The sequence below is a fragment of the Oryzias melastigma genome, linkage group LG6 (assembly GCF_002922805.2).
Source record: "Oryzias melastigma strain HK-1 linkage group LG6, ASM292280v2, whole genome shotgun sequence".
Classification (NCBI taxonomy): domain Eukaryota; kingdom Metazoa; phylum Chordata; class Actinopteri; order Beloniformes; family Adrianichthyidae; genus Oryzias; species Oryzias melastigma.
The window spans coordinates 16260086-16286033 of record NC_050517.1 but is presented as its reverse complement, the minus strand read 5'-3'; the positions used below and the strand labels follow the sequence as shown (position 1 = coordinate 16286033).

The window sequence follows — 25948 nt, the reverse complement described above, 5'->3', positions numbered from 1 at the left end:
AGGGAATCACAGGACCATTTTATTGACAAAAACATTTATTTGTTCTATTTTGTGTGTGTGTTGTTTTTGTCAAACAGGACCAGTGACAGGTGATTTAATTGACTTGAACTAATGTCCCCTAAACTATTTGTTCGTACTTCACAAGTTTATTTCTCAATTCAACATCATTATATATTCAAAGTTAATGCAGACTTACGGATTCAAATGTTTAGATTTTATTGTGTACACCGGTCATTGGATTACATCTAAGAACATGCTAATACTCACTAACATGTGACTTTGAGTGCAGCGTTTTTTCCCCACAACAGTTTGATGAAGAGAACCATCATGTATCTCATAGATTTCTTTGAATGATAAATGGTGACTCCACCTTAAATAGAAAATTACAAGAATAAAACAATGTGTTTACAGTTCACTTCTTCTTGTTTTGGTTAGATAAATATCTTTAATTTTTAAATCTCCAATAACTACTTCAAACGTTCTGACAAAAAACATTTTAAATTTATATTTATTCTGTAAATGACACATATTTAACACGTTTTTTTCTTATTACCGGTAATCTTAATATTTTTTTTCTTAATATAAATGTAGTAACAAAATGCTAAAACATTTGTGGAATCTGGCTTTTAGAAATGTTTTTAGGAACTTTGTTAGTGTCTAGCCAAGTTTATTTGCAATGAAAAGAACAAAATGTGCCCCAAGTTTATTTGCTTAATACCTGTCCTATTGCTGCCTTTTTTTCCTGATATCTTGCAGTAATTGCATCTACGCCTGTTGGTATTAAAAGGATCATTTGTTCATATTATAAATGTAGATGGGGGTGCTGTGTTTGCTGCAGTGATTACATTTACAATTTACTGAAAGTAATATCTGATATTAGGGTTATGAAACAATCCGAAAAGTGTATTAAGTCTGAAAGCTGACATTTTGGGAAATGTAAAAAAGGCATTTTTATATTCAATCAGCCTTTTTAAACAGGACAAAAAGACAGTCAGATCTTCAGAGTGTTTTCTTACCTGCTGCCTTTCAGTACCTTCATTTTACAAAGGATACAGGATGCAAAAACAATATCTCATCCAGTTGTCATGTGACCTGCCATTCAATTAAAAATGTTGTGACAAATCACTCAAACCTAATCTTATTTTCATTTTCTGCCCCAATTCTTCAAACCATACCTTCAAAGTTAAGCATTTAAATGTGTTCTACTATATTAAAGTGTGAAACAATCCACTTTATTTTTTACTAATTTTTAAAAATATTAAAGTTGTTTTGTTTGTTGTGTCTAACACTCTCCCGTCTGATTCTGTCAGATTAACGGCACGGTTACAGAGAACCTTTCCCTGATTGATGCCAAAAAGCTGATTGAAAGGTCAAAGGGCAAACTAAAAATGGTTGTTCAGAGAGACGACAGGGCGACCCTGCTGAACATCCCCGACCTCGATGACAGCATTCCTTCAGCCAATGCCTCTGACAGAGATGGTGAGAAGAGTTGTGAGTAAGTCAGCGTCTTCTTAGGAATCTTTTGTTCCTGAAAATCGTCCTTTGTTCAAGACATTTCAGATATCCATTCGCTGGCATCGGACCATTCCAATCGATCACATGACAGGCGTCGTAGGAGCCGCTCACGCTCTCCGGACAGGCGATCTGAACCCTCAGACCACTCCAGACATTCACCCCCACAAATCAGCAACGGCAGGTAAAAGCAATCTGGGCGGAATCTCTTTTTTTTTCACATTTTCACATCCATTTCAGCTTGTTGTCTAAACTGCAGATCTGCAATAGATTAAACGGCCTTAATGCATTCAAAATTGGTAGTAAAGTCCAAAAGCTGCTTCAAAGCCAGAGCCACACATTTAAATTCAGCTGGAGAACAGAATTCCCTCCGACACTTTAGATAAGCTGCTCTTAAAAAAACAACCACAAACGAGTGGACAGGCAAAGCGATGACCTTCAGGATTAAGATGCTGCTTTGTTCTCCTCCAGTTCTTTCACGTTTTCATCCAGGTGATCGTTTCATATGTGCTTTTCAAGCTTTGCTCCCCAAGAAGGCATCATTTATGATCCTATCTTCATTTTTTCGGAGACAAATTGTTTAAACAAATGTGTATTTGTACTGCCTGAAGTCACAGAAGTCGGGATGATGAACGGATCTCAAAGTCTGCTTCAACACCAGCGAAGATCGCAGAGGAGATTCCTCTCCCCAGACCAAAGGAGTCTGCTAATGCAAAAGAGGACAAGAAGCTCCCTCCCCTTCCAGGTTAGTCGTTTTCATTCCAACAAAGCGTTGTATGTGATCAATCAGCAAATTAAACTTATCATCTTGCTGCTAAAAATGTAAATGCTGCATCAAATTCAATTCTAGTTTGAACCAGTTGTTTTTGCTCTTTTTCGAGACAAAAGTACCAAAAAATGCAGATCCAGACGCCCACTGAGTCTGGCTCAGCTAGCCTGAAGCCAAGTTAAAATAAACTGTATGAGTTGATTGAGTCTGACATTCCCCACCAGCCTGCAGCATTCTGATGTCCTTCTCTTTGACCTGCTAGCCATGGACTGTGCGTTCCTTTACGGTGCACGCTTGTGCACAAGTGACTGTGATATTTGGTTATGGAAGCTTTTTCTTCCCATTATGTTGCATTTGTATCTTCAGCATTGCTAGGATGTGACAGTTTTTGCTGCCTTTGCAGTTGTTTGTGTTTGTGTTTACATCATCTGTCTGTGTTAATATCGTGAGGTTGTGTGTTCTTTCTCATACAGAGCCTAAGCCAGTGTATGCCCAGCCTGGACAACCAGATGTAGACCTACCAGTTAGTCCCTCTGACGCTCCCGTCCCAAGTGCTGCTCATGATGACAGCATCCTACGGTAAAATTCACACCTGATTCCTGTTTTCTAGAACCCAGATAAACAAAAGTGTTGCTGCAAGCTGTCATGGTTCTTATTGCACGCTCTTTAGGTTGTGTTGCTTTTTGATTGTGTGGCTGATTGCATAATATCAGGCAAATTTAAGCTAACTTTTCTGCCTGCAAGTAATAATTAAAAAAAAAAAAATCGGTATTCAAATACAATCAGTTAAGTGTTTTGTTTTTTTGTTCTCAGGCCGAGCATGAAACTAGTCAAGTTCAAAAAGGGGGAGAGTGTGGGCCTGCGACTGGCAGGGGGCAACGATGTGGGCATCTTTGTAGCTGGAGTTCTGGAGGACAGCCCAGCTGCTAAAGAAGGCCTGGAAGAGGGCGACCAAATTCTCAGGGTAAGAAAACCTGCAATATGCTTACGTGCAACATATATAAAGTTATATTTTTTCTCAACATTTTGAAATCAGATGGTTTAAACAACTGTATTTTAAATGTATCCTCATTCAAGTCATGGATTTGGAAGTTGGCTGCTCCAAATGAATGAATGAATGGTCAGGCTGGTCTCTTAGCAGTTGCCCCAGGAGAGCAAACACCAGAACACTGTTTCCTTTGCTATGCGTGTCTCAGCCCCTCACAGCCAAGCTGTTTGCACTTCTCTGTCTTTTCTTCAAGTTTAACAAGGTTCGACTAAACTTGTTTCAGTGCAGTAAATTCTACACCTCCACAGGAAGTTCTGAGCACAGAATGACCTGGACAGACATTGGCCCAATCTAAATTCTTCCCTTCTCCCTTCCCCTTAGCCCTTCCCCTCAATTTGAAGTGGCAGTTTAAGTGCAAGTCGTGTCTGGGATTATTATTTTTTAAATTTCACCCTCCAAACAAAGGGGTCCAAAGTCCCCCGTCATGAGAGTAAACCGCGTCACTCTGAGAAGCGCTTTTCTTCACGTGGGTGTGCTCTGAAACAGATGTTTATATTTAGCCCTCAGTTTGGAGGGCTAAATGAAGGTGAAGGGAGAGGAGAAGAATTCGGATTGGCCCATTGTATCTTATAGAAGTACACACCACTTTACTCTACAGGATCTTTTAAAAGACCTCTAAAAGATCTGAGACGATTGACTTTTACGTGAATCATTACAGTGAAACTCTCATCTTTCAGGTAAATAATGTTGATTTTGCAAACATAATTCGAGAGGAGGCGGTGCTATTCCTATTGGATCTCCCTAAGGGCGAGGAGGTCACCATTCTGGCCCAAAAGAAGAAAGACGGTAAACACAGGAACACAGGATTCTTTCATTTATTCAGATGAATTCTTGCTGACTTTCATTCTATGCCTGACACAGTGTATCGGCGGATCGTGGAGTCTGATGTCGGTGACTCCTTCTACATCCGGACACACTTTGAATATGAGAAGGAATCTCCATATGGGCTAAGTTTTAACAAGGGCGAGGTGTTTCGAGTTGTGGACACCCTCTATAACGGCAAACTGGGCTCCTGGCTGGCTATTCGCATCGGCAAGAACCATCAGGAGGTGGAGAGGGGCATTATTCCAAACAAAAACAGGTGCCGCATCTAAACCTCGAATTACAGTTGAACAGATATTTGTTTTTAGATTTCATTTATCTAGTTGATTGCAGAGACTAGTTTTAACAAAATAATGTTTTGTCTTTCAGAGCCGAGCAGCTCTCCAGTGTGCAGTACACTCTTCCCAAAACAGCAGGGGGCGACAGGGCCGACTTCTGGAGATTCCGCGGTCTTCGTAGCTCAAAGAGGAACCTGAGGAAGAGCAGAGAGGATCTTTCATCCCAACCGGTCCAAACAAAGTTCCCAGCATATGAGAGGGTTGTCCTGAGAGAAGGTGAGGATCTTGTTTTTATGTCTGTTTCATTGCATCTGTAGATCTGCTCACCTTTTGCTTTGTTGTCTGTGTGCAGCGGGTTTCTTAAGACCAGTCGTGATATTTGGACCTATTGCTGATGTAGCTCGAGAGAAACTCTCCAGAGAAGAACCAGATCTGTTTGAACTTGCAAGTATGTTTGTGAAGATGTTTCCCACATTTTATGACAGCCGATTTAAAGGAATAGAAATGTCTAAAATGTCTTCGTTGCAGAGAGTGAACCGAGAGATGCAGGAACAGACCAGCGTAGTTCAGGAATAATTCGGCTTCACACCATCAAGCAGATCATCGACAGAGTGAGCATTTGTCTTTCAAATAAGTCATTTATTGAAACAAATAAATAACCTTAATTTTCTTTTTCTGCCCTTTCTCTTTAAATCCCATGAAGGACAAACATGCTGTGTTGGACATCACTCCAAACGCCGTGGACCGGCTGAACTATGCTCAGTGGTACCCGATCGTCGTCTTCCTAAATCCCGATAACAAGCAGGGCGTGAAGAACATGAGGACGAGACTTTGTCCAGAGTCCAGGAAGAGCGCCAGAAAGCTTTATGAGCGAGCCATTAAACTGAGAAAGAATAATCACCACCTGTTTACAAGTATGTGGAGTCCGTTAAGACACCATCAATCAAAATGTTAAATTGACTATTTTTTCATGTTTTTATTTCTTATCAACTAATTACCCTATAAACTCTGTTCTTTAAGCAACCATCAATCTGAACAATATGAATGATGGGTGGTACGGAGCTCTGAAGGAAACCATTCAGCAGCAACAGAACCAGCTGGTTTGGGTGTCGGAGGGCAAGGTGAGAAAACCTCGTGATTGTTTCATCCAGGGTTTATTTGGAATGATTGTGGCTTTATAAGCTTTGAGGTGACAGTTCTCTCTGTTCTGCTCAGGCGGATGGCACCACAGAGGATGACCTGGACATCCACGACGACCGCCTCTCTTACTTGTCGGCACCAGGTAGTGAGTACTCCATGTACAGCACAGACAGCCGGCACACTTCCGACTACGAAGACACGGACACGGAGGGCGGAGCCTACACGGACCAGGAGTTGGATGAGACGCTAAACGACGAGGTGGGTCTCCCCACGGAGCCCGCCATCACCCGTTCCTCTGAGCCGGTGCGGGAAGACCCTCCCGTCATTCAGGACACCCCTGGTTACCCCGCCTACCAGCATCCTGTGCAACCTGACCCAGCCAGCCGCATTGACCCCGCTGGGTTTAAGATGGCCGCTCCACAACAGGTAAAACTCTGATCTTGTCTATCTCTATGAATGAATGTTTCAATGATTAGTATTTTTATGTCTGAGTCAGTATCAAGAAGACAGTCAAGCTGTTGGGGTTAGATGTGCTTTGTGTGCCTTTGGCAGGCTGTTAAATGTTCTCTTAACAATACTTCACAGCAAGGTGAGGCTGCTTTCCCTTTGCCCTCATTGCCTCCGCCGGCGGTAGCTACCCCTGCTATTGAGCAGCCCGCACAGCTAGAGGCTGTGCACCTAGAGGAGCCGCCTGCTGTAGCCCCACTTCCTCAGGCTGACTCACTTAACAGCCCCAGCCCTGCCCCCGAGCATATTCAGCCCCCACCACCACCACCACCACCACCTCCACCACATGAACCCACCCCGTCTGGACTGCCTGGTCCAGAACCAAAGGTACCTGCTGTTTCACCAACCATTCGGACCTGGCCTGGGCCACAGCCTGCTGTTTTTAACTGCCTGTCTTCTCACACATGCTTTCCACTCGCTCTCTGCATGTCGCGCCCACACCGTGTCACACACTGAGCCCACTGTGTGCCTCTGGCTCCCAGAGAGAATGTGCGACACTCTAGTCCCACATGCACAACAGTGGGCTGGGAGACCAGAGGGACTGGCACATCTGAGTCTCTGAGCAGGGTGAAGACATCCACCACCAGCCCTGATTTATTTGCCTCTTACCTCCTTTGCATGGCTCCTAATGTTTTTTTGGGTTCATTTGAGCTTCAACTCGTTTCTGCAGACGACAGTAGTGGCACTGACTGTTGCACCGTAGTGGGTAGCCGTGTCGTCTGTCGTAGTGCCAGTAGTTGGACGTTGCATCGGAAACAAACTGAATGTTTGCTGCATGATGAAAGCTAACCTGCAGACAGTACTTTTTCCATCAGTTAACTTTCCAGTTATTTTGTAATGAGAATTACAACAGTGTGTTTTGTGTCCCGTTGACCTGCTCTGTCCCACATAAATCAGTAGTATTTGAGCTGGATTTGCTGTCTACAGGCTACACATCATACGTTTGAAATAACGCCTTTCAGAAATGCGAAAATAACTTTCCTTTTTGCTATAAAAGAAACAAATTATCAGGCAAAACCATTTATGTCTGTAAGAATTATGATCATTCCTGAAAGGCATTTTGTCAAACAGGCATTCAGATCTACTTTAAAAAAAAAGAACAAAGGTTTGCTTGTGTATTTGACTTGATAATATTAGTTGGAAGGATATTTGCAATTATTTTATTTTTGTAGATGCTGGGTTCTCAAAGCTTCTTTTTTGTTTTCCTTTTATGAAAAGTTCTGCCGTTTGGTGTTGGGGATCTGTTTCCTTTGCTGCTTTCTCTGCATTAACCTTTAAACTCCGACTTTTGACAGTTTGGCAGACACATTCAGTCTGTGCCGTTTGTTTGCAGATGTACAAAAAAGATCTGTACAGCATGGATGACCCCGGGCGAGTCGGTCACGGCCTGAAGCAGTCGATGAGCTACTGTCACCAGCCGCCGTTCCAGGACAAACAGCCATACCGTGAATACGACCATCCGCCTTACGGTTATGATGGAGGCGGCTACACAGAACCAAAGCCTCACAACACTGACTCTCACCTGCACTACGACAACCGCGTGCCTCATTACAACGAACAGTGGCCCCCCTACGACCAGCAGACCTCATCCTCCCAGTCCGCAGGGTACCAGCCGGGGCACCAGCAACCCATGGGCTATAGCCCCCGGTCTCCCTATGAAGATGGACCAGGAAGAGATTACAGCCCGCCGCAGCCACGCTTCGATGAGGCTCCACCAGCTGGTTATGACGGCAGACCGCGTCACGGTAAACCTGGACAGATTCGCTACGATGAACCGCCTCCACCACCTCCTACAGGCTACGACGCCCGCTCTCCTCACGAGACCGAATCGCACAACTTCCCCATCAATTCACCTTGCTCGCCGGACCCCCCCAAGCAGTATTACGGTGACTCTGGTCTGAGGCCCGCCTACATGCCCGGACCTCCAAGTCGAGGTTACAAAGCAGGGCTGCTTGACCCTTTGAGGAACTCAGAGCCCCCCGTTTCCCCTCCTAAACCTGAAGCCCTGCCCTCACCTGCTGAACCGGGAACCACTCCGACCTCCAAACCTCTCCCTCCTCCCCCGCGGGAAGACCCAGACGAGGATCCAGCCATGAAGCCGCAGTCGGTGCTCAACAGAGTCAAGATGTTTGAGAATAAACGCTCCGTTTCCATGGACCGCGCTAAAGAAGTGGGAGAGACGTCCGTGATGAGGGTACGTTCTCCCAAAGCTGTTACCCATCACAATGAGTGTTTCTTCTAACAGGATGAACTTAAAATATCTTAATATGGCCTAATGTTACAAAGAGTGTACTAAAACCATAGGCATGTTTTAAACAATTCTTTAAAAAATGTGAATTGACTAATCTCTGGGTTTGTGTCCCCCCCCCACCTCCCTTCCCCAGCCTGCTGACGTTCCTAAACCTGTGAGTGCTCCCGGTCCAGTCCTCAAAGCCAACTCCCTCAGCAACCTTGAACAGGAGAAGTCCACCTACAGGTTAGTTCCCCTTTAAACAGAAGATGAACACTGAGGGGTTTGGGAACAGCATCTCTGAGGTCAGCCCTTGTTGTTTGAGCACCACCTAGTGGACTTAAGTGACTGAGGAAAATTGGTGATTGATGCAGGAAACTAGAGCAACATATGTAAAAAAGCCTGGTAAAACTAAGTTGGTTTTCTCACATCTGATTTTTTTTAAATACCATTCTCTTAGCATTGATCTGTCACAGTTGCACTCAGGTGATAGAAACCCATTTTTTATTTATTTTTTCCTTTTAGTCTTAAGCATGGAGGCCAACTGAGTCTCCCTGTCTCAGGACAGACCCTTCAGCTGCTATTCTGCTGCTAATGCTACTGAAACGATGTTCAAGATGCTTGTTTGTCCTGCTGGCTGTAGATCCTTCTGTCTGACTGTGTCTTCTTCATTTGTTTTTTTTTTCCTTCAGGGCTCCAGAGCCACAAAAGCCTCAAACTAAACCCCTAGATGATATAGTGCGTTCCAACCACTATGACCCCGATGAAGACGAGGAGTACTACAGAAAGCAGCTGTCCTACTTTGACCGCCGCAGCTTCGACAGCAAAGCTATGGGTCAACCTGCTCCGGGCATCAGTCGCTTCCATGATTTACCCAAACCAGCTCAGCTGTCGTACCCGTACCACAGGTACTGCTTCTTCACCAGACTTGAAAACGAAAAGTTATGTATGTCACATATGTATTATGAAAGACTAACATTTCATAGTTGTAAAAATGAATGCAGGGGTTTAGAACATGTCTTCTACACTTTTTAATGCTTTTTCAGTTTTTCCATCAAATATGTGAATACTGTCCAAATATTTTTTGCTAACACACTTAACTGCTGCTGTTATGCTGTCAAGAGGATCTTTCAGATGTTTTCAACATGAAAACTTATGGATTTATATGAATTAATTATTCTTAAGACATAGTTAAAAATGAGCAGACCACTAAAACCATTTATTCCTTTTCAGTTGTTGACAGAAAACACTACTTGGTTAAAAATGTAAATTATATTTTCTTTATTTTTAGTCATTTTTTGTGAAATCACAAAAATGCTTTTAAAATTTATTTCAATTATTAAAAAAAACATTTTTTTCCTGTGTGTTTTATATCTGAGATTACTTTAAAAAAAGTTGGATGATGATCATGTTTAGTTAAGAATTTATCATTTGAGATAAAATCTGAATGAACAAATAACAGGTCTGACAGGTCAGCTTTAGAATAGAATCAACTTTTACCTAAACTATTCCGTTTGTAGCCACAGCAGCTGCCGAAGGTGGAAGATTCTGATGTTTCCTGTCTGTGGTTACAGAGTGGAGTCTCTGGAAAAAGTCAGCCCAGTGGAGAAACGATATGAACCTTTACCCCAAATCAGTCCTTCTTCACAGTATGGGCCTCCTCTGCCTGCCATCCCACCCAACCCACTGCCCAAACTCAGTCCGAGTGATGGTAAGCTCAAGTCTTACAAAGGTGTCTTACGCCTCGTTTCCACTGAGCGATATGTTAGGGTGCTGTACGGTCCAATATTTTTGAAGTGTTTTCATTATGAAATGGACTCATTAAACCAAGTCGTACCGTACCATCTTTAGAGCCCTGTTAGTTGTAGTTCCATAGAAAAAACACCCCCCAAAAATGAAGTTTCCATCACCATGTTTGACTGTGGGAGTGATAGTCTTATGGTTGAAGGCTTGTAAAAGATTTGCCATTGAGATCAAACTGTTTTATCAGACCATAAAACTGAGGGACAGAAGTCTTCCACTTTGTCCAGATAAGGAGTTGTTAATACTTTTGAGCACCTTATGTGGAAAAGTGGCATAAAAAAAAAAAAAAAAACTTTGCGCTGTATCTACTGGAGTTTAGACAGATTTAGACACAATCTTAAAGCCTTTCCTGACTGGTAAGCCCTCGGGGGCTCTTTTGTCTTAGCTCAGGTTGTCCACTAACTAACTGCAGAGAATTGCTGTTTTTCCCCCTGATGATTGATTCAACTTACCTCTGAATCAGGGTGAGCAGGATTATTTAGAACAATTTAAAATTCTTGGAAAGTTGTACAATATCTCTGGAAACACCACTTTTTACTTAAATGCAAATAAAAGAACAATGATGCATTTTAAACATTGATTTTTGTTTTGGGATCATTAGAAACTTTACTGGTTGAAAAATAGTAACTTTTATTCAAACAATACCAGGGTTATGAAGTATTTGCTGCTTTCCTGCTTGTATATTTTCATTTTTTTAGTGATTAAAAACAAAAACGACAGAAGAAAGCACTCCAAAAAGTTTTATTTATTTATTTATTTATTTATTTATTTTAGTGGATATAGGCTCCTCAAATGCCTTAATTCTGTCTCCTGCACCAGCCCCGCTCTCTTTATGTCCCTAGACCCCTGAACAAACAGGTTGATTGACAGAACCAACAGAACCCAGAACCGACGAGAATCTGCACATGATGTGTTGTTCAATGAGCTCCGGACATTAGCGAACCCAAACAACCACTCGGCCCAACTCAGTCCGCTATAATCCATTTGTCATTTTTATACAATCCGCAGAAAAAAAACATTTTTTTGGTCAGAAAAAATCTCGACACTATTAAATCAATAAATTATATATGGATCAGCTCTTCTGGTGTTCGACATTTCTCTGATCGCCTTTGTTTTGCAGCTGATTTCCGGAGCTCAGTGAACGCACCATCCTAATGATGTTGTTCTTTGTTTTAGCAACTTTTAGTCAGTTTTTCTTATTTTTTATGATTAAATCTAAAACTTCACATGCATTTAGGATTCTCACTTTCTCCTTTTATAGGTTTGTGTGACTTGGCTGACGTTTAAAATGGTTTTGACAATACAGAAGTCTCTCTCTTTAAATCTGTTGTCTATTTCGATTTGCCAGGAATTTTTCTGTTTGTTTGAGTTGTTTTCTTCCTTTGCTGTTGAACAAGTTTGTTTGCTAACATTGCAAAAATTAATCCAATTTTTTTTTGTGAATGATCTTTAGTAAGTAGAAAAATAAATATATTTTTGTCTAAGTTACTGCATCCGCTGATGTTTTCTTTCATTCACTTCCAGCTAACTCCATACCGGAACCACTCAGCTCTCCCAATCCTAAACCGGATCTGTCCGCTATCAGACCCACAAGTAGGGATGAACCCATTCCGAGCAGTTACCTCCCCCCGAGAGGTTTCCCCGACAAATCCCCCGTCAATGGCACGGATACGGCACCCTCAAAGACTCTGAGTGCTCCTGCCCCAACCAGCTACAACCGCTACGTCCCCAAGCCTTACACCAGCGCGGCGCGGCCCTTCGAGCGCAAGTTTGAGAGCCCCAAGTTCAACCACAACCTGCTGCCCAACGACACACAGCCCAAGACGGAACACCTCAGCAAACCCGGCGTGGTGAGCAACAGCGGTGGGAAACTCCAGCTGTCTCCCCAGCCCCTGGATCACGACAGCGGTCTGGACACTTTCACACGCACTTTGGATAACAGGCCCAAATACCAGCACAATAACATCAACGCCATTCCCAAGGCCATCCCTGTGAGGTAGGAGTGTTTTTTTTCTCTTTCACCGTGTCTGACTCTTGCTGGCTGACTGAAGCTCTACCTGCCCCCCCAGTCCCAGTGCACTGGAGGATGACGATGAGGACGAAGGTCACACAGTGGTGGCCACCGCTCGGGGTGTCTTCAACTGTAACGGAGGAGTCCTGAGCTCCATCGAGACGGGCGTCAGCATCATCATTCCCCAGGGGGCCATCCCGGAGAGCGTGGAGCAGGAGATTTACTTTAAGGTGTGCAGGGACAACAGCATCCTGCCCCCCCTGGACAAGGAGAAAGGTTAGTCCCTCTGTGCTGGTCACAAATGAGACCTCAAAATAAAGAAATGGAATCTGATTCTGATTTCTGATTTTACCCGATGAGATTAGAATATCGTAAAGTACTTTTTTTTAAAGATCAACAAGTAATTCATTATGTAAACTAATATGTAAGAGGCAAATAAGTAGCTTAACTACAGTAAGACACTGGTTATATATAATCCTTCAGTTTGGCATCCACTGGTAGATGAGAATCATTTTAATTAAGATGAAGCACCGGGGGACCGTCTGTTTAATTACCTGCTAAGTCAGGTAACACTTAATTGCCCCTCATAATGAAGGCCAGGCACCAGGTGGCGTCTTTTCTTTTTTTCTTTCCTCCCTCCCACTTAGATAAGGGATAATCCTTTTGTGCTGGCAAATTCCTGCGTGTTTATTTCGAGGATTTTAAACCTTGTTGTGTATCCGTACAGGAGAAACGCTGCTAAGTCCACTTGTGATGTGTGGCCCTCACGGACTCAAGTTCCTGAAGCCGGTGGAGCTGCGCTTACCTCACTGTGCGTCTATGACCCCTGATGGTTGGTCTTTTGCTCTAAAATCCTCCGACTCCTCGTCGGGTACGCTGTCCTCTCTCTGTCCTTTTTTGGGGTCCGAGGGCTGGCTTTAATCACATCTTGTTAGATGGTTTCATGATCGCCTCTCGTCTTCATTTCCTTGGCTTTTTTTGTCATGTATGGCCTGTATGGTGGTGGGAGCTTTTATTTATTTATTTTTTACATTAAAATGAGTCATTATTAATCCATTCGACAGCTGAAAAACAATCGATTCAGTGAAGATTAGGGGGAATCTGTTATTATCACGCAAATAAAATAAATTTAATCAGACAAAATCATCTAAAAAATTATCATCTGTCAAAAAATGTAAATTCATATCAAAACATTTACAAATATGTTCCCATTGATGCTGTATCAATATGATGCAGACCTTGGTGCAGAGTCTGTCATGACCTCAGTTTTCTTGTGCACACTCTACAGAGAAGCTGTATTAAAAGTGAAAGTCAGCAGCTGAACAGCCACATTTTTGCTGAGTTTTTTGCAGCTGGTTCTTATAGACGAAGCTCAGAAAACGTCTGAAAAGCCTCATGTGGAAACAAAGGAGGCAGATCTGACAAAACCACAGCGTTTCCCCTTAAAATCCTGCCTGTGTGCTGTTTTGTGTTTCTACAACGGAGTATTGGGGCCAATTTACAAATGAAATGATAGAAAAATCAAATTACCACTTTAAAGTCGTAAATTTCTGAGAAAAAAAATAATAAATTGTTAAATTGCCAAAGTAAAGTCATACATTTATTATTTTAAATCTTACAAATTAACAACTTTAAAACATAAATTTAGGAGAAAAGAAACCAAAGTTGTCTGTTTATTGGAGCCGCGTTGAAGGATGAAAAACGTGGAGCATTTTGTGAAGCTATAATTATGATTTTTTTTAACTTTTTGGCAACTCAAAATCAAATTATCATTAGCATAAGAGCATTGCTGAGAATTTGCCGAAAACTGGGCCTCTTCAGGCAGAAGCTTTTTACAGACTTTAAGGAGATTTTGTCTTTTGTGGAGGAATAAACTATTAGAATTACAGATATTGCTAATCTTGCAACATTTTTGAAGCGTCCCAAAAATTATAAATTCACTAGTTTATTCTTGTAAATGTACATTTTTAGTCTTGCAATATAACTTTTTTTGGCCCTAATACTCTGTCGTCGTGTTTCTCATCCTCACTGTGCAAAAGAAAAAAATGTGTTTGTGATCAACATTTGTGAACATTTTAATTTTTCCTCTAAGATGAGGTCATTCAAAGTCTTTTTTATAAGACTTTAAAATTAACTCGGTTGCTAGATTTATTTAATGTATTTTTTTTTTGCATTTCTGGGCAAGTTTAAGACATAATTAGATTTTCACATTTCCTAAAATAAAATAAAATCAAACATAAATGAAGTCATTAAATATGATCCGATATTAACATTTTAAATAGATTTCAGAAACAGAATGATGGCGAATGGGATTCTGGCTCAGAATGTGGTTCCTTTACTAGAATGCTTTTATTTTTTAAGTTAAATCTGTTGTATTTTATCTAAAATAATGGCCCTATTATCTTCAACAAACCAAAGATGTGCTGCAGTGTTTATGAAAGCTGAGGCTTTCTCCTTGCAGCTCTGCCTTGAGCTGCAGTGTTGTTCATTGTTCTCCTGCTGGTGGAGTCATGACCATAAACATGAGCCGCAGTCAGAGGGCTCCGAGTGGCTCAAATGTTCCTTGTGCTCCTGCAGACAATCCCACTTTGTTCTTGGAGGCCTTTGCTGGTCAGCCTCTCCTTACTGGTTCCGTCTGACAGCGAGTGTAACTCAACACATTTGATGCTTCTGCTTTCAAGATTGAACAGATGCATTACATTTATTGTGAATACATCAATTCAAAAGAAAATACAAAACTTAAAGTCCCACTCCGATCATCTTTTGTACTATAAAAGTGTTCTCGTGGTCTTTTAATTATGATTATATTTTTTAGCCAAACTCAAACATCTTGTGTGGTTTTCAAGGACATATTTTCTGCAGAGCAGCAGTAGTTCATTAGAAATTCACCCTTGAGTTGTGGGTGGGACCGTAGCCACAGAGTAAGCCCGCCCCATTTCCCATCATCCATCTGTTTACGCTCTCCCACTAGCTTACAGCCCCTCACAATACCAACCTAACATTATCGGTGCCATACAAATGGCGAATAATATCGGAGCAATCCAGCCGTACAGTTCTGAGCCAGATCCCAGCTCAGACGAGGAAAATAAAGACGTACATGGATCTGTTTGACTACAAGTGGATGTATCAGAATAGAGACTACAGGCTTTTTCAGAAAAAAAACTTTTTCGTCTGCTCCTGATTCACATCCTGATTTAAATAAAAAACTACTCAGAAATCCAGTTTTAAGGTAAACGTATCATGAGAAAAATCCCACACAAATATGTTAAAAACACCAAAAACATGACTTTATGACTTTATTTGGAGTGGGTCTTCAAGATTCAAGAAATTGTTTTTTTTTTAAGATCAATTACCTTTTAAATATTGAAGTGTTTATAAGTGTTTAAAATTTTTTATAATTTTTCTGTTCAGCTTGATTCTCCTTATTTAAAATGTATTTTAAAACATTCCGTGTAGACAAACTCAGGGCCGAGTGTGTCTCATTTACGGTAATTATAAATATAAGTCCATATTTCATGTTTGATACACCACAAGTTACCCTTGGAAACACATTCAAACCCAACTCTGAACACTGTTTGCATCCTGACGTTTTTTCTTCCTTTTTTTTTAAACGCGAGCGTCTTTTTAAAGCTGTGCCGTTTCCCCACAGGTGATCCTAAAACTTGGCAGAACAAATCTCTCCCCGGAGACCCAAACTACCTGGTGGGTGCAAACTGTGTGTCTGTGCTCATTGACCACTTCTGAGGAGGGCAACAGCTGGCCTGTTACTGAATGTGATGAGCAGTGGGACCCCCCCGTCCCCCCACTGAGCTCCCTCCGCCCGCCGGTGGGGCGCACAACGCTCAACCAAGTCTGAACTCGATTGTCTCACGTTGTTTACTGTGCCCAACATTTGAAACCCACACTCTCGTACAGTTGGAGGAGTCCGGCACCCCATGAGGCTGTAACTTAGTTTCTTTACTAATGTTTTTTTTTTTTTTTTTGGTGCTTTTGAGGCTTGCAAAAAAAGAAAAAAAAAGTTATCTTAACAAAGGAACTGAAGTTGGAATGCATGACCAGTGCCACAGACTGGATAATCCAATTTTGACATTTTTACCTAATTTTCTAAAGGTTAGAGCCGTCCGAGCATATATTAAAAAAACAAAAACAGTTTTGGAATCATTTCATATTGCAGTGGGATTTTTGTGTATTCTAGTGGATAAAAAACGTGAAGTTTGCTAACGCCGAACCTGTGAGTTCAGCCGTCATGTGTTACCACTCATGAAGGACTTGCAGAGCCTGACTCATTAAAGAAAGCTGTTTGCATCATTTAACTGAAGAAGAAGAAAAAAAGTATTAAGGGTCAGGTGCCCGTTCGACGGAGCGCGCTCTGACTAAACCGCTGTTTTTGTAGAAAAAAAACAAACAAACTTGTTATCGTAGATGAATATATGACTTGATTTTACAAACTCCTGCTGTCTAGAGATCTATGCATGTGCTACGACTCAGGTCCAGAAGCCTGCTATTACTAAGTTCAACACATGAGGAAAACCCCATCATACACTGCAAGCAGTGATGCCTTACCTGCATATTAACTTTTCAGTGAACCGTTCAAAAACATGGGGTCCTTGAGTTGTACCGATCCCGACAGGAGGAAGGTCTGCATTCTCTCACCAACCGTGAACTTGGACTTTAGCACACGAGAATAATTGGGGCTAATGAAAAGGTATGCTTTGTTTTACTGCTATGCATATGAAGTCTGAGGAAATACACAAAGCTAGAAGACGTTTCAATTGTGGCTGTACATAATGCTAGCATATGGCCTTGGTTCTCTGTAAATGAACTTTTGTACATCTTTGTTATTTTGTATAAAAGAGAGAAAACATTTGTTTAAAAAAGAGACAGCAGTTAACATTGGTTATGTTTGTATTCTGGTTATACCCCTGAGCCTTGGAACTGACATAAGCAGTAATAAGTCCAACTTTTATACCAACCTACTACACACACCGACACACTACTTAAGGCATTTTTAACTGTCAGAAAACTTTTTATTCTTATTTACAAAAATAGAAGAAGTGCTTGGTTTAACTGATTTTAAAAGATGTACTTGAGAGGGGCTGCTGTGAAGCGTGGTCCCTTCTTTATTTGTGATACTGGATGCTGTATTGTGTGCCCTGAAATGTATTTTTGTACTAATAGACAATTTATTATGGCACATCAGTACTATTTTTCTTTTGATATGATAACTGCTTCAACCCAACACTATTTTCTTTCCTGTGTGGCTGACATTCTTTTTATTTATTTTGGTTCTGTTTATTTTATTTTTTTCTTTTGCAACACATTTCTAAGTATACCACTGTATTACTAAATAAATCCATTTATAAAGTAAATGCTGAGTTTCATGTTTTTGAAGATGTTTTGACACAAAGTATTGTAGTAGATTTAAAAGATTACAGAAAGGTTTTGATTATTTATGCTGTGGGTTATCAAAAATTATGTTTATTTTTCTTAAAATTACATTTATTCTTCTCACTCTGGTTTCAAACACCTTTGAGGCTTCGATCAGTTTACATTCACATCATGATTCAACCACCACCGTGCTTTATAACAGAATTTCTTTGGAATTACTGTCAGATTATTTAATTAAATTTTTATGATTATTCTTGAGTTAATCTTTTTACATAAACGCCTGACTCATTTTGTGGCCAAATTCTGGTTTTATACGTCATCAGTTTGTGGATCCATGTAATCCCTTTCCTAGAACCTTCATAAGTGTTTGGGTAAATATTTACTTCAGAGTAATTTATTTGTTTTTCTTTAAATCTAATTAATATATTAATTAGTCTAAAGATTTAGTGCAATTACATCTTGATTTAAAAAAAATCTTTAAAAACTGGTGAGTGAATACATTCAAACACTCTGAAAGGCATTACAAATACGTTTTGGGAGATTTTGAAGAAGGAATTGGGTCTGCAGAGTGTGCAAGTGCAGGCTGCAGCTCCTTAAGTCCTCTCTGACCCGATTACACAGTAAGGCACTTAAGGTCATCAAAGTTAGAGCAGGTCTTACCGTGGATGAAGCGTTTAACCTTTTATTCAAAGAATTACCTAAATCCAACAGTGAGTTCGGCCCACACTGTCAGCTTCACAGGATTTATAAAACTGTAGAGGTGTACTTATGTTAATATAAAAAAAAGCTCTTAAAAAAAAAGATTTGATGTCTGTCCCTGAGATTAGTTAGCTGTTAAGGTCCATGATAGATTTGTTACAAATTTTTTTTAAAGCTATAGCCCTCGTTTTAGAGTTTGATTTCTTTCAAAGTGATTGCTTTGTAGATCTCCTCTGTTAGAGGCACATATTTCTTCTTCTCCAGATCCAAAAAGAATAATGGATCAGTGATGAGAGACGGGTTGAATCCCTCCTCCACCAGCTTGACTTTCTTCATCTTAAATGTCCCCGTCATCTCCAGGCAGGGCTGCAACAGAGGATACAGATCATGCATCTCAAATCCACAAAGAAGCCGGTTCTTTGTTTATGTCACAAAGAAATTGATTATCTAACAGCAAAAATGGCTCAAACTCTTCAAATTGTAAAAACTTCAAAGGTTCTGGTTCTGCTGCAAGAGAGAAGAAATATATAGTTATTTTATTCATTGCACAATGAAAGTCAGTAAATTGGTTGTGGGTTCAAATATAAAATTATGTTTAATATTTGGATTAAAATGTCTGTAAAATGAAGAAAACCAAATTAGAGCTGCTACTTCTAACTCTTCAAAACTAGACAGCATGTTAGCCACCTGAGAAACTTAAAAAAAAAATGGAAGGTGTTCTTTCTTCAGAGCATCTTAATTTTTTTTCAAGATGTAAAATAAACAAAAAAAAAATCACAAAAAAAAAATACATCAATTGTAGTTCCAGTCACCACCTTTAGCTTCATCACCATAACAGTTATTTTACCAATAATATGAAATCAAAAGCTTATATTTTCAGCAGGGAAGCTATTTTGGCATTATGCTCCTCCAATCATCTTCTGATCTGTTGTATAATTGTTCCCAGTGTTCTTTTAATTATAAAATAAATAAAAAACCTGCATCGTTTTCTTGGACATAGTTTTTGTAGAACGGCAGGAAGTTATTAGAAACTCACTTCTGAGATGGGGGACCCTCACCCCCCCAACCTAACATTACTGGTCTAACATATATGACGTGCAATTTTGAAATGTACGGCTAGCTCAGACGAAGACGTACATGGATCTATTTGTCTGCATCAGAAGGGGGCGGAGCTGGCATAATAAATACAAACTTTTTCAAACTACATTTTTGTCTGCTCTGATTCACAAAGATTTTAATAAAGAAATCATCAGAAATTCAATTTTAAGCTTCATTTTCTTCGTATATTTCCCCCACCATCAGAAAAATGCAGAGAAACATCTTAAAACATGATTTTCATTGGAGCGGGTCTTTATTAAAAATGTTCAGCATCATCTCACCTGTTTCTGAAAGACTGCAGATCTTTACTTTAGCAGGTACACATGTTTTTCTACAGCAGTCTTTGTCTTCTAAATGAATCTGCCATACAGTCCTCTAAGCTGAGCCGCCTTAAATCTTGTGATCTTGAAGAGAAATATATCATTTGGATCCTCTCCATTAAACAATAGATCGTTCCGCTCCTAAATACACATCTGATTTATGCTGTTAGGGTCAGGGTCATTTAGAAGTATGGGTGATGATGCATCACAAAAAGCAGGAAACTGATTTTTTTTTCTGCATGCTTAGGAAGAACTGCCATTTTTAAGTCCTGATGTTTTTTTAAATCTCACCTTGATTAAAATTGTGTTTTTGTTGTTTTAACATGTTCATTTATGATGATGGAGGACATATATAAAGAAAATGAAGCGCTTAATATTGAATTTCTGAGTATTTCTTTACTCTCATCATTGTAAATGATGAGAGTAAATGAAAAATACTGTTTGAAAAACCTTGTACCAGAGCTCCTGCTCCGCTCCATTCTGATGCAGACAAATAGATCTTCATTTTCCTCATCTGAGATGGAATCTGACTCAAAATGTTACTGCTGTATAGCTCTGATGCACCGGTAATGTTAGGTTGGGGTTGTGAGAGGCTGTAAACTAGTGGGAGAGCACATATAAAGAGAGCTCTTGGGTTGCTTAGCACTTACAGCCCCGCCCACAACTCCTGTTGCTCTGCAGAAACTATGTCCTAGGTGGCTAAAATGGCATAATCATAATTAAAAGGGGAGCAGTTTTACAATAGATCAAAGATATAGATCTAAAAGTTTATGCAGCCGATCAGATGTAGTACCTGAACACGGATGAATCGGGGTCGGGCGTAAGCTGGCAGGTAGTTGACGACGTGCCTGTAGGAGTCTGAACAGTCGAAGTCCTCGCCCTCTCTCAAAGTGACCGCCGCCATGCCAATGCGCCCTTCATGTCCTGATCAGGAAGGATCAGTGTCAAAGATCAATGAAGTGCTACCAAAACTCTCACGGCTCGGCATTCTTTACCTTCAACTTTAACTCCGTAAACGTTTGCCTCCTGGATGCAGTGAGCCATCGTGAGGATGTCTGCAACCTCAGACGTGGCCACGTTCTCCCCTTTCCACCTGTGAGGAGAAAAGATCAGAAAAGTGTAAGAAAGCTCAAACCTGAGTCGATCTGAGAATTCACGGAGTTTGGAAACCCACCTGAAGGTGTCACCGACTCGATCCTGAAAGTACACAAAGTTGTCTTTGTCGAACCGAAGCAGATCGCCGGTGTTGAAGTACAAGTCGCCTTTTACTAAGACGTCACTGAGCCGCTTCTTCTCGGTCTGCTGCTTGTTGCCGGCGTAGCCAACAAAAGGTGACCTGTGAGTTATCTTTCCGACCAAAAGTCCCGTCTCACCTGACCGAGACATGAAAACAAAGAATTTAGGAGCTGCGTCGATGAATTTCACCAACACCCAGAGGTGTAGCTGTGACTCACCTGTAGATGCTTCAATGCAGAGACCCTGAGAGTTTCTGACAGGCTCCTCCTTCTCAATGTCGAACTTAATCAATGTGTAAGGAAATAAAAACTGTGGGAGAAAAAAGTATCAGTCACATGCTCTCAACAAACCTTCCTCTATTCTCCACACAAACAAAGAAGATTTCAAGTTGAAGGGATGATATCTGTAACGCTCCACTGTAAGGCCATGAATGGAGACTTTCTTATTTTGAAATTTACTGCTAATCCATCTGAAATGGTTTCAAATGATGAGATCCCTTAGGCTGATTTTTATTTTATAAGGAAGAAAAATGTCTGACATTCTTTTACTAATTAAGCTTACTCATAGAGAAATGCCTGTAAATGAAAGTAGTTTATATTTTGTGGCAAAAAAATGACAGTTTTTTTCAAAATAAAAGCTTTTTTTAAGTTTAAGGTTTCCAAACAAAATAACAAACAAGCTGCCGAATCATTAGATGTTTTTCATTTAAATATCATCTTCCAGGTAACTTATTTTCACAGATTTCACAAAAATAAACCGTTTTTTTACCCTATGAACAAAATTGACTCGTCCCACCGCCCCGATTTTAGATGTGTAGTTAATGAAGCCGATGTTTCCCTCCGTGGCGGCGTACAGCTCTCTGATTTTAATGTCCCCAAAGCGGTTCAGAAACTCCGTCCAAACATCAGTTCTGAGGCCGTTGCCGATGGCGATTCTCACTTTGTGGTTTTTCTCGTTATCTTTCTGCAACACGGAGAGATTATTCTCTAAATGTTCATGTTGGACTTACTGGAAGCTTCTGGTGGTCTGATCTGCTTTACCTTCGGCATGTTGCAGAGGTAGCGCAGCGTCTCGCCGATGTACTGCATCACCGTCACGTTGTTCTTCCTGCAGTCATCCCAGAACTGAGAGGCGGAAAACTTTCTCCTGAGGACGACGGTGTTTCCTGGAATTAAAAGGTAAGCTTTATCATTTAAAGAGTCCTTCTTTTTCTTTTTTACCCTTAGTAGAGCATTTTTGAGCAGTCTTTAATACTTTATAATTTGTTCAACCTCAGCTTCTTTAATTATTATTTCTCACAAAATTCCACTAAATATACAAGAAAACTTGGTTATATAATTGACATCAACCAGTTTTTGCTTTATGACAAAATGTATCAAGTGTCCACGAGTTTCTATTTATATAAATATTTTTTATTATATTATTATATTATTTATATTTTGAGTTTTATTCATATCAATTAAAAACTTACTTTTTTAGAATGGCTTTTAATGTGCAGTAGTTGGTGACATTTTATTTTCTTTTAATTGTTTTCTTGCATTCTTAATAATCTTTTACGTATTTTATTGCTGACTGCTTTTTGTAATTTTATGCTATTTTTAATTCACTTAACCCTTTAATACCAAAGCTCTAGGGTTTTTGTTCTTTGATTTACTGTAACTTTTCAACTGTCAGCACAATCAATGTAACTTTATCAGATTATGAAGGAGAAAGCGGCTCATACGAGCCGCTTTCTCCTTCATAATCTGATAAAATTACATTGATTGCGTTTGCAGTTGAAAACTTACTGTATGTTAAAATTGTTGTTTAAACGTCAGGGTTTGGCTAATTTTAGATTGTTTTATTCTGTCATTTTTTAAATTGTGGTACCCCTAAATGAGTTGTAAAGTTCTATCTTTGTGTCTTCTTATCTTTCTGTCTTTGTGTTGCTAAGCGCTTTATAAATAAAGTTTAAATTTGAACTATAGATCAAATTAAAATGTTTAAATCTTACAATAAACCAAAAAATGAGGACAAAACATTGTGAAAAATGTATTTTTAAAAAAGGATAAAGCTCTTTGACACTATATACAATGTTCCAAAGATGTATTCCAAGCAGAATCACAATTATTTAATAAAAAAAAACTCTTGTTTGTTTGTTTTGTTTGTTTTTAGCCTAAAATTTCAAAGTATTGTATTTTGATTGTCAAACGCTGAGGAGAGTTACCTCTCTCGATGGACCCGCACAGCCCGATGAGGAAGCCGGCGCTGTGGTAGAGCGGCAGGTTGATGTAGAAGACGTCCTCTGAGGTGACCCCGCTTGCGGCCTGGAGGAAGGAGGCGGCCCACACCCTCTCGTGTGTGACCACAGCTGCTTTGGGCAAACCTTGCAAGATCATCACAACACAGCGAGTCAGCCTCCAAACCTGTTGCTGATTCCCGTCTCCTCTAAATCTGCACCTGCCAAAGCTTCCGCCACAACCACGGCCTCATCTCGCAGCTCATTGCTCTGGTTTAACAGTCCATAAATTTTTCCCTTCACGCTCGGCGCTCACGCAGCTCGTTAAAAGAAGCACACCTGCTCCACCAGCGCCAGCACAGCGAGCTGGTGGACAACAGCGGGTGAAAATCAGAGGGGGAGCTGCAATGTTTGCTGCTCGTCATCAGCTGGATGAGTCCTGAAGGATGGATCTAAACATGGAAACTCACTCCAGGTGTGGGCCGGGTTGCAGAGGTGCACATGAGGAGTGCAGATGTCTGCACACTCTCCTGGCCTGTTAGAAGCTCCATCCAGCTGAGCTAGAACTAACATCTGTCACTCAGAAATGTACAGAAAGAAGACTTTTTCAAGAAGAAAACTAAAGTCATTGAAATACAAAAAAAGAAAGTGTGGTTCTGTCATGTGTCCTTCAGCCACAAGTCATTCTCATCAAATCCAAACTTGTTCTGTGACTGAATCAAATCTAACAGAAATGCGGGTCTGACTTCATGCTGAGAGGTCATATGACAGCTTCCCATTAAAATAATGACTCTTTCCACTCTTTTGCTTAATTATTCTTGGTAGAGAAACTACTTTTAGCTAGAATGACACAGATAAAGAGGGACTGAGGATGGATGTAAGGATGCAGGAATGACTCAAGTATTGATGCTTGTAGAACCAATGACGTCAGTTCAGCTGTTTATTTAAAAATCTATGACTCAAACTCTCTCATATTAGATTTTCATCACATAACAAAGACCCAATCCAATTAAATAAATCATATTTTGGCGTTTTTAACACATTCTTGTGGCATTTTTCTCCTGGTGGAGGACATATATGTAATAATTAGCTTAAATATGCATTTCTGAGTATTTCTTTATTCAAATCACTGTGAATCAGGAGCAGATGAAAAGCGGTGTTTGGATAAGCCTGTAGATGTGACATAGGTGCTACCATCGGCAGACCACAGCCTCCCTGCTCTGTTCCATTCCCATCCATCCACTTGTGGACGACCATTGTTGTTCTGGCTAAAAACTGTACTTTTCACAAACTTTATTGAACATTCTTTCACTTTACAAATGTTCACATTCAGTTGGTTCAAAACTGTACTACTTGATGGCTCCCATATTCATCGCTATTTTTGTTGCACTTAAATGTTAGGTTGTCATTGTGAGGGGCTGTAAGCTTGTGGGAAAGCATGTAGACAAAGGGATGATGGGAAGTCAGACCAGGCTTACTTACAGTCTCAAATACAACTAAGAAGGAAATTTCTAATGAACTCCTGCTGCTCTGCAGAAACTATGCCCAAGAAAACAACAAAGGTTTTTTTTTTATTTTGGCTATAAACAACAAAATCATAATTAAAAGACCACTAGGAAAGATTTTGAAATAGATCAAAATAAAATTGGAGTGGGTCTTTAAAGCCTTTAAACATAAAATAAAAAAAGGAAAGGCCCACTTTGTTAAACTCCTACAGTGGTTACACTTGAACTGTTTTTGTACTTTTTGCTTATTTAATTTATGCAACTCAGCAAGTTCTACCTCTCCGACTGATCAACAGGTTTTGCAAATGCGTTAAGAATGGACAAAAAAAGAAGACTAATCAGGATCTACAGAGAGCAGGTTTCAAAGAAGGGAAACCGTTAAGAAAATGAAGCATAGAAGTGACTCAGAGTTTTCCAGCATACCTGTGGTGCCAGATGTGTAGATGTAGAGAGCTGTAGTCCGGATGTGGATGTTGGCCCGAAGGTCCCGCGACAGCGGCTGATCCGAGGCCTTGGAGATCTTCTCGGACAGAGGGTTGATGCCCTGCACGCCGCACTTGTCCGACATAAGATACACACTGATCCCCTGCTCTCTGAGCGTGGGTAAAATCTCCTCCACGGCGTCCTGCAGCTCTGCGAGAAACAGAAAGGCATTCAGTCACGCACAGGATTGGAGAAGGTGGATGGGGGGGTGAATTACACAATCCTGCACATGCAGGCCTGTGTCATGTTACAGGCCCACGAACATACCAGCACGTGGTGCTCAAATGTATGCATTTCGGAGCAGACGCACTAAATCAGATCATTGTGGAATGAAATCCTGCATGAAGAGAGCGGCTGACGGGGGGCGGGGCTTCATCCATGCAATGCATATGACCGATGAACGCCTTTCCACAAACTTTGAGGCCTCCTAAAGTTTATCGTGCAGATTAGTTTGAGTCCTAAGTCTGAGAATCCTTCAGATTTAGTTAATGATTTATTCACTTTAATCAGAGGAGATCATCTCAACTGGATGAAAGATCAATTCAAGTCCTCAGTGAGGTTTTGCAGTCATGCACAAACTCCAAAAATGTTTTTGGGTTTGCAGCAGCAACCGTCTCAGTCCTTAAGGCTAGACCAGGGGTCTGCAACCTGCGGCTTCAGAGCCACATGTGTCTCTTTTATCCCTCCTTGATGGCTCTCTGGGTGAAGAAAAATAAAATAGTAGTTTTCAAAAATTTGGAGATTAGCTATTATTTTAGCAACATGCTAACATTTTTGACTAATTTATTTTGCTGAGGAATTTTAACCTAATATGAGGTTTAGCTAATAAGTTAGCAACATGCAGATGTTTTTGACTAATTTGTTATCCACTGAAGTTTTTT

The 25948-nt window shown here is 40.5% G+C and overlaps 2 protein-coding genes across 14 annotated transcripts in view; one reads left to right on the top strand and one right to left on the bottom strand.

Annotated features, from left to right (window-relative positions):
• tjp1b (tight junction protein 1b) overlaps window positions 1-17489 on the top strand; it is a 49977-nt gene extending 32488 nt beyond the window's left edge. For 8 of the 13 annotated variants that reach the window (XM_024280723.2, XM_024280722.2, XM_024280721.2 and 5 more), the window contains 22 exons: window positions 1311-1479; window positions 1552-1696; window positions 2124-2257; window positions 2755-2860; window positions 3095-3245; window positions 4007-4115; window positions 4191-4410; window positions 4521-4705; window positions 4782-4877; window positions 4958-5040; window positions 5133-5343; window positions 5450-5550; window positions 5645-5995; window positions 6155-6403; window positions 7410-8270; window positions 8461-8552; window positions 8999-9214; window positions 9881-10017; window positions 11634-12105; window positions 12179-12396; window positions 12848-12991; window positions 15770-17489. In XM_024280723.2, coding sequence (XP_024136491.1) covers window positions 1311-1479; window positions 1552-1696; window positions 2124-2257; window positions 2755-2860; window positions 3095-3245; window positions 4007-4115; window positions 4191-4410; window positions 4521-4705; window positions 4782-4877; window positions 4958-5040; window positions 5133-5343; window positions 5450-5550; window positions 5645-5995; window positions 6155-6403; window positions 7410-8270; window positions 8461-8552; window positions 8999-9214; window positions 9881-10017; window positions 11634-12105; window positions 12179-12396; window positions 12848-12991; window positions 15770-15864 — 4545 coding nt within the window. In that variant the 3' untranslated portion in view covers window positions 15865-17489. The remainder of the gene's footprint in view (window positions 1-1310; window positions 1480-1551; window positions 1697-2123; window positions 2258-2754; window positions 2861-3094; window positions 3246-4006; window positions 4116-4190; window positions 4411-4520; window positions 4706-4781; window positions 4878-4957; window positions 5041-5132; window positions 5344-5449; window positions 5551-5644; window positions 5996-6154; window positions 6404-7409; window positions 8271-8460; window positions 8553-8998; window positions 9215-9880; window positions 10018-11633; window positions 12106-12178; window positions 12397-12847; window positions 12992-15769) is intronic. The other 5 variants (XM_024280735.2, XM_024280725.2, XM_024280734.2 and 2 more) reach the window with 3 other exon arrangements.
• Window positions 17490-18164: 675 nt separating this feature from the next.
• The window catches only part of zgc:101540 (hsFATP2a_ACSVL_like domain-containing protein), a 10741-nt gene continuing 2957 nt past the window's right edge, over window positions 18165-25948 (bottom strand). Inside the window, exons 2-10 of the mRNA XM_024280736.2 lie at window positions 25008-25217; window positions 23068-23226; window positions 21902-22026; window positions 21630-21824; window positions 21080-21170; window positions 20800-20998; window positions 20621-20718; window positions 20419-20549; window positions 18165-18573 (exon numbers count right to left, since the gene is read on the bottom strand). Coding sequence (XP_024136504.1) covers window positions 18397-18573; window positions 20419-20549; window positions 20621-20718; window positions 20800-20998; window positions 21080-21170; window positions 21630-21824; window positions 21902-22026; window positions 23068-23226; window positions 25008-25217 — 1385 coding nt within the window. The 3' untranslated portion in view covers window positions 18165-18396. The remainder of the gene's footprint in view (window positions 18574-20418; window positions 20550-20620; window positions 20719-20799; window positions 20999-21079; window positions 21171-21629; window positions 21825-21901; window positions 22027-23067; window positions 23227-25007; window positions 25218-25948) is intronic.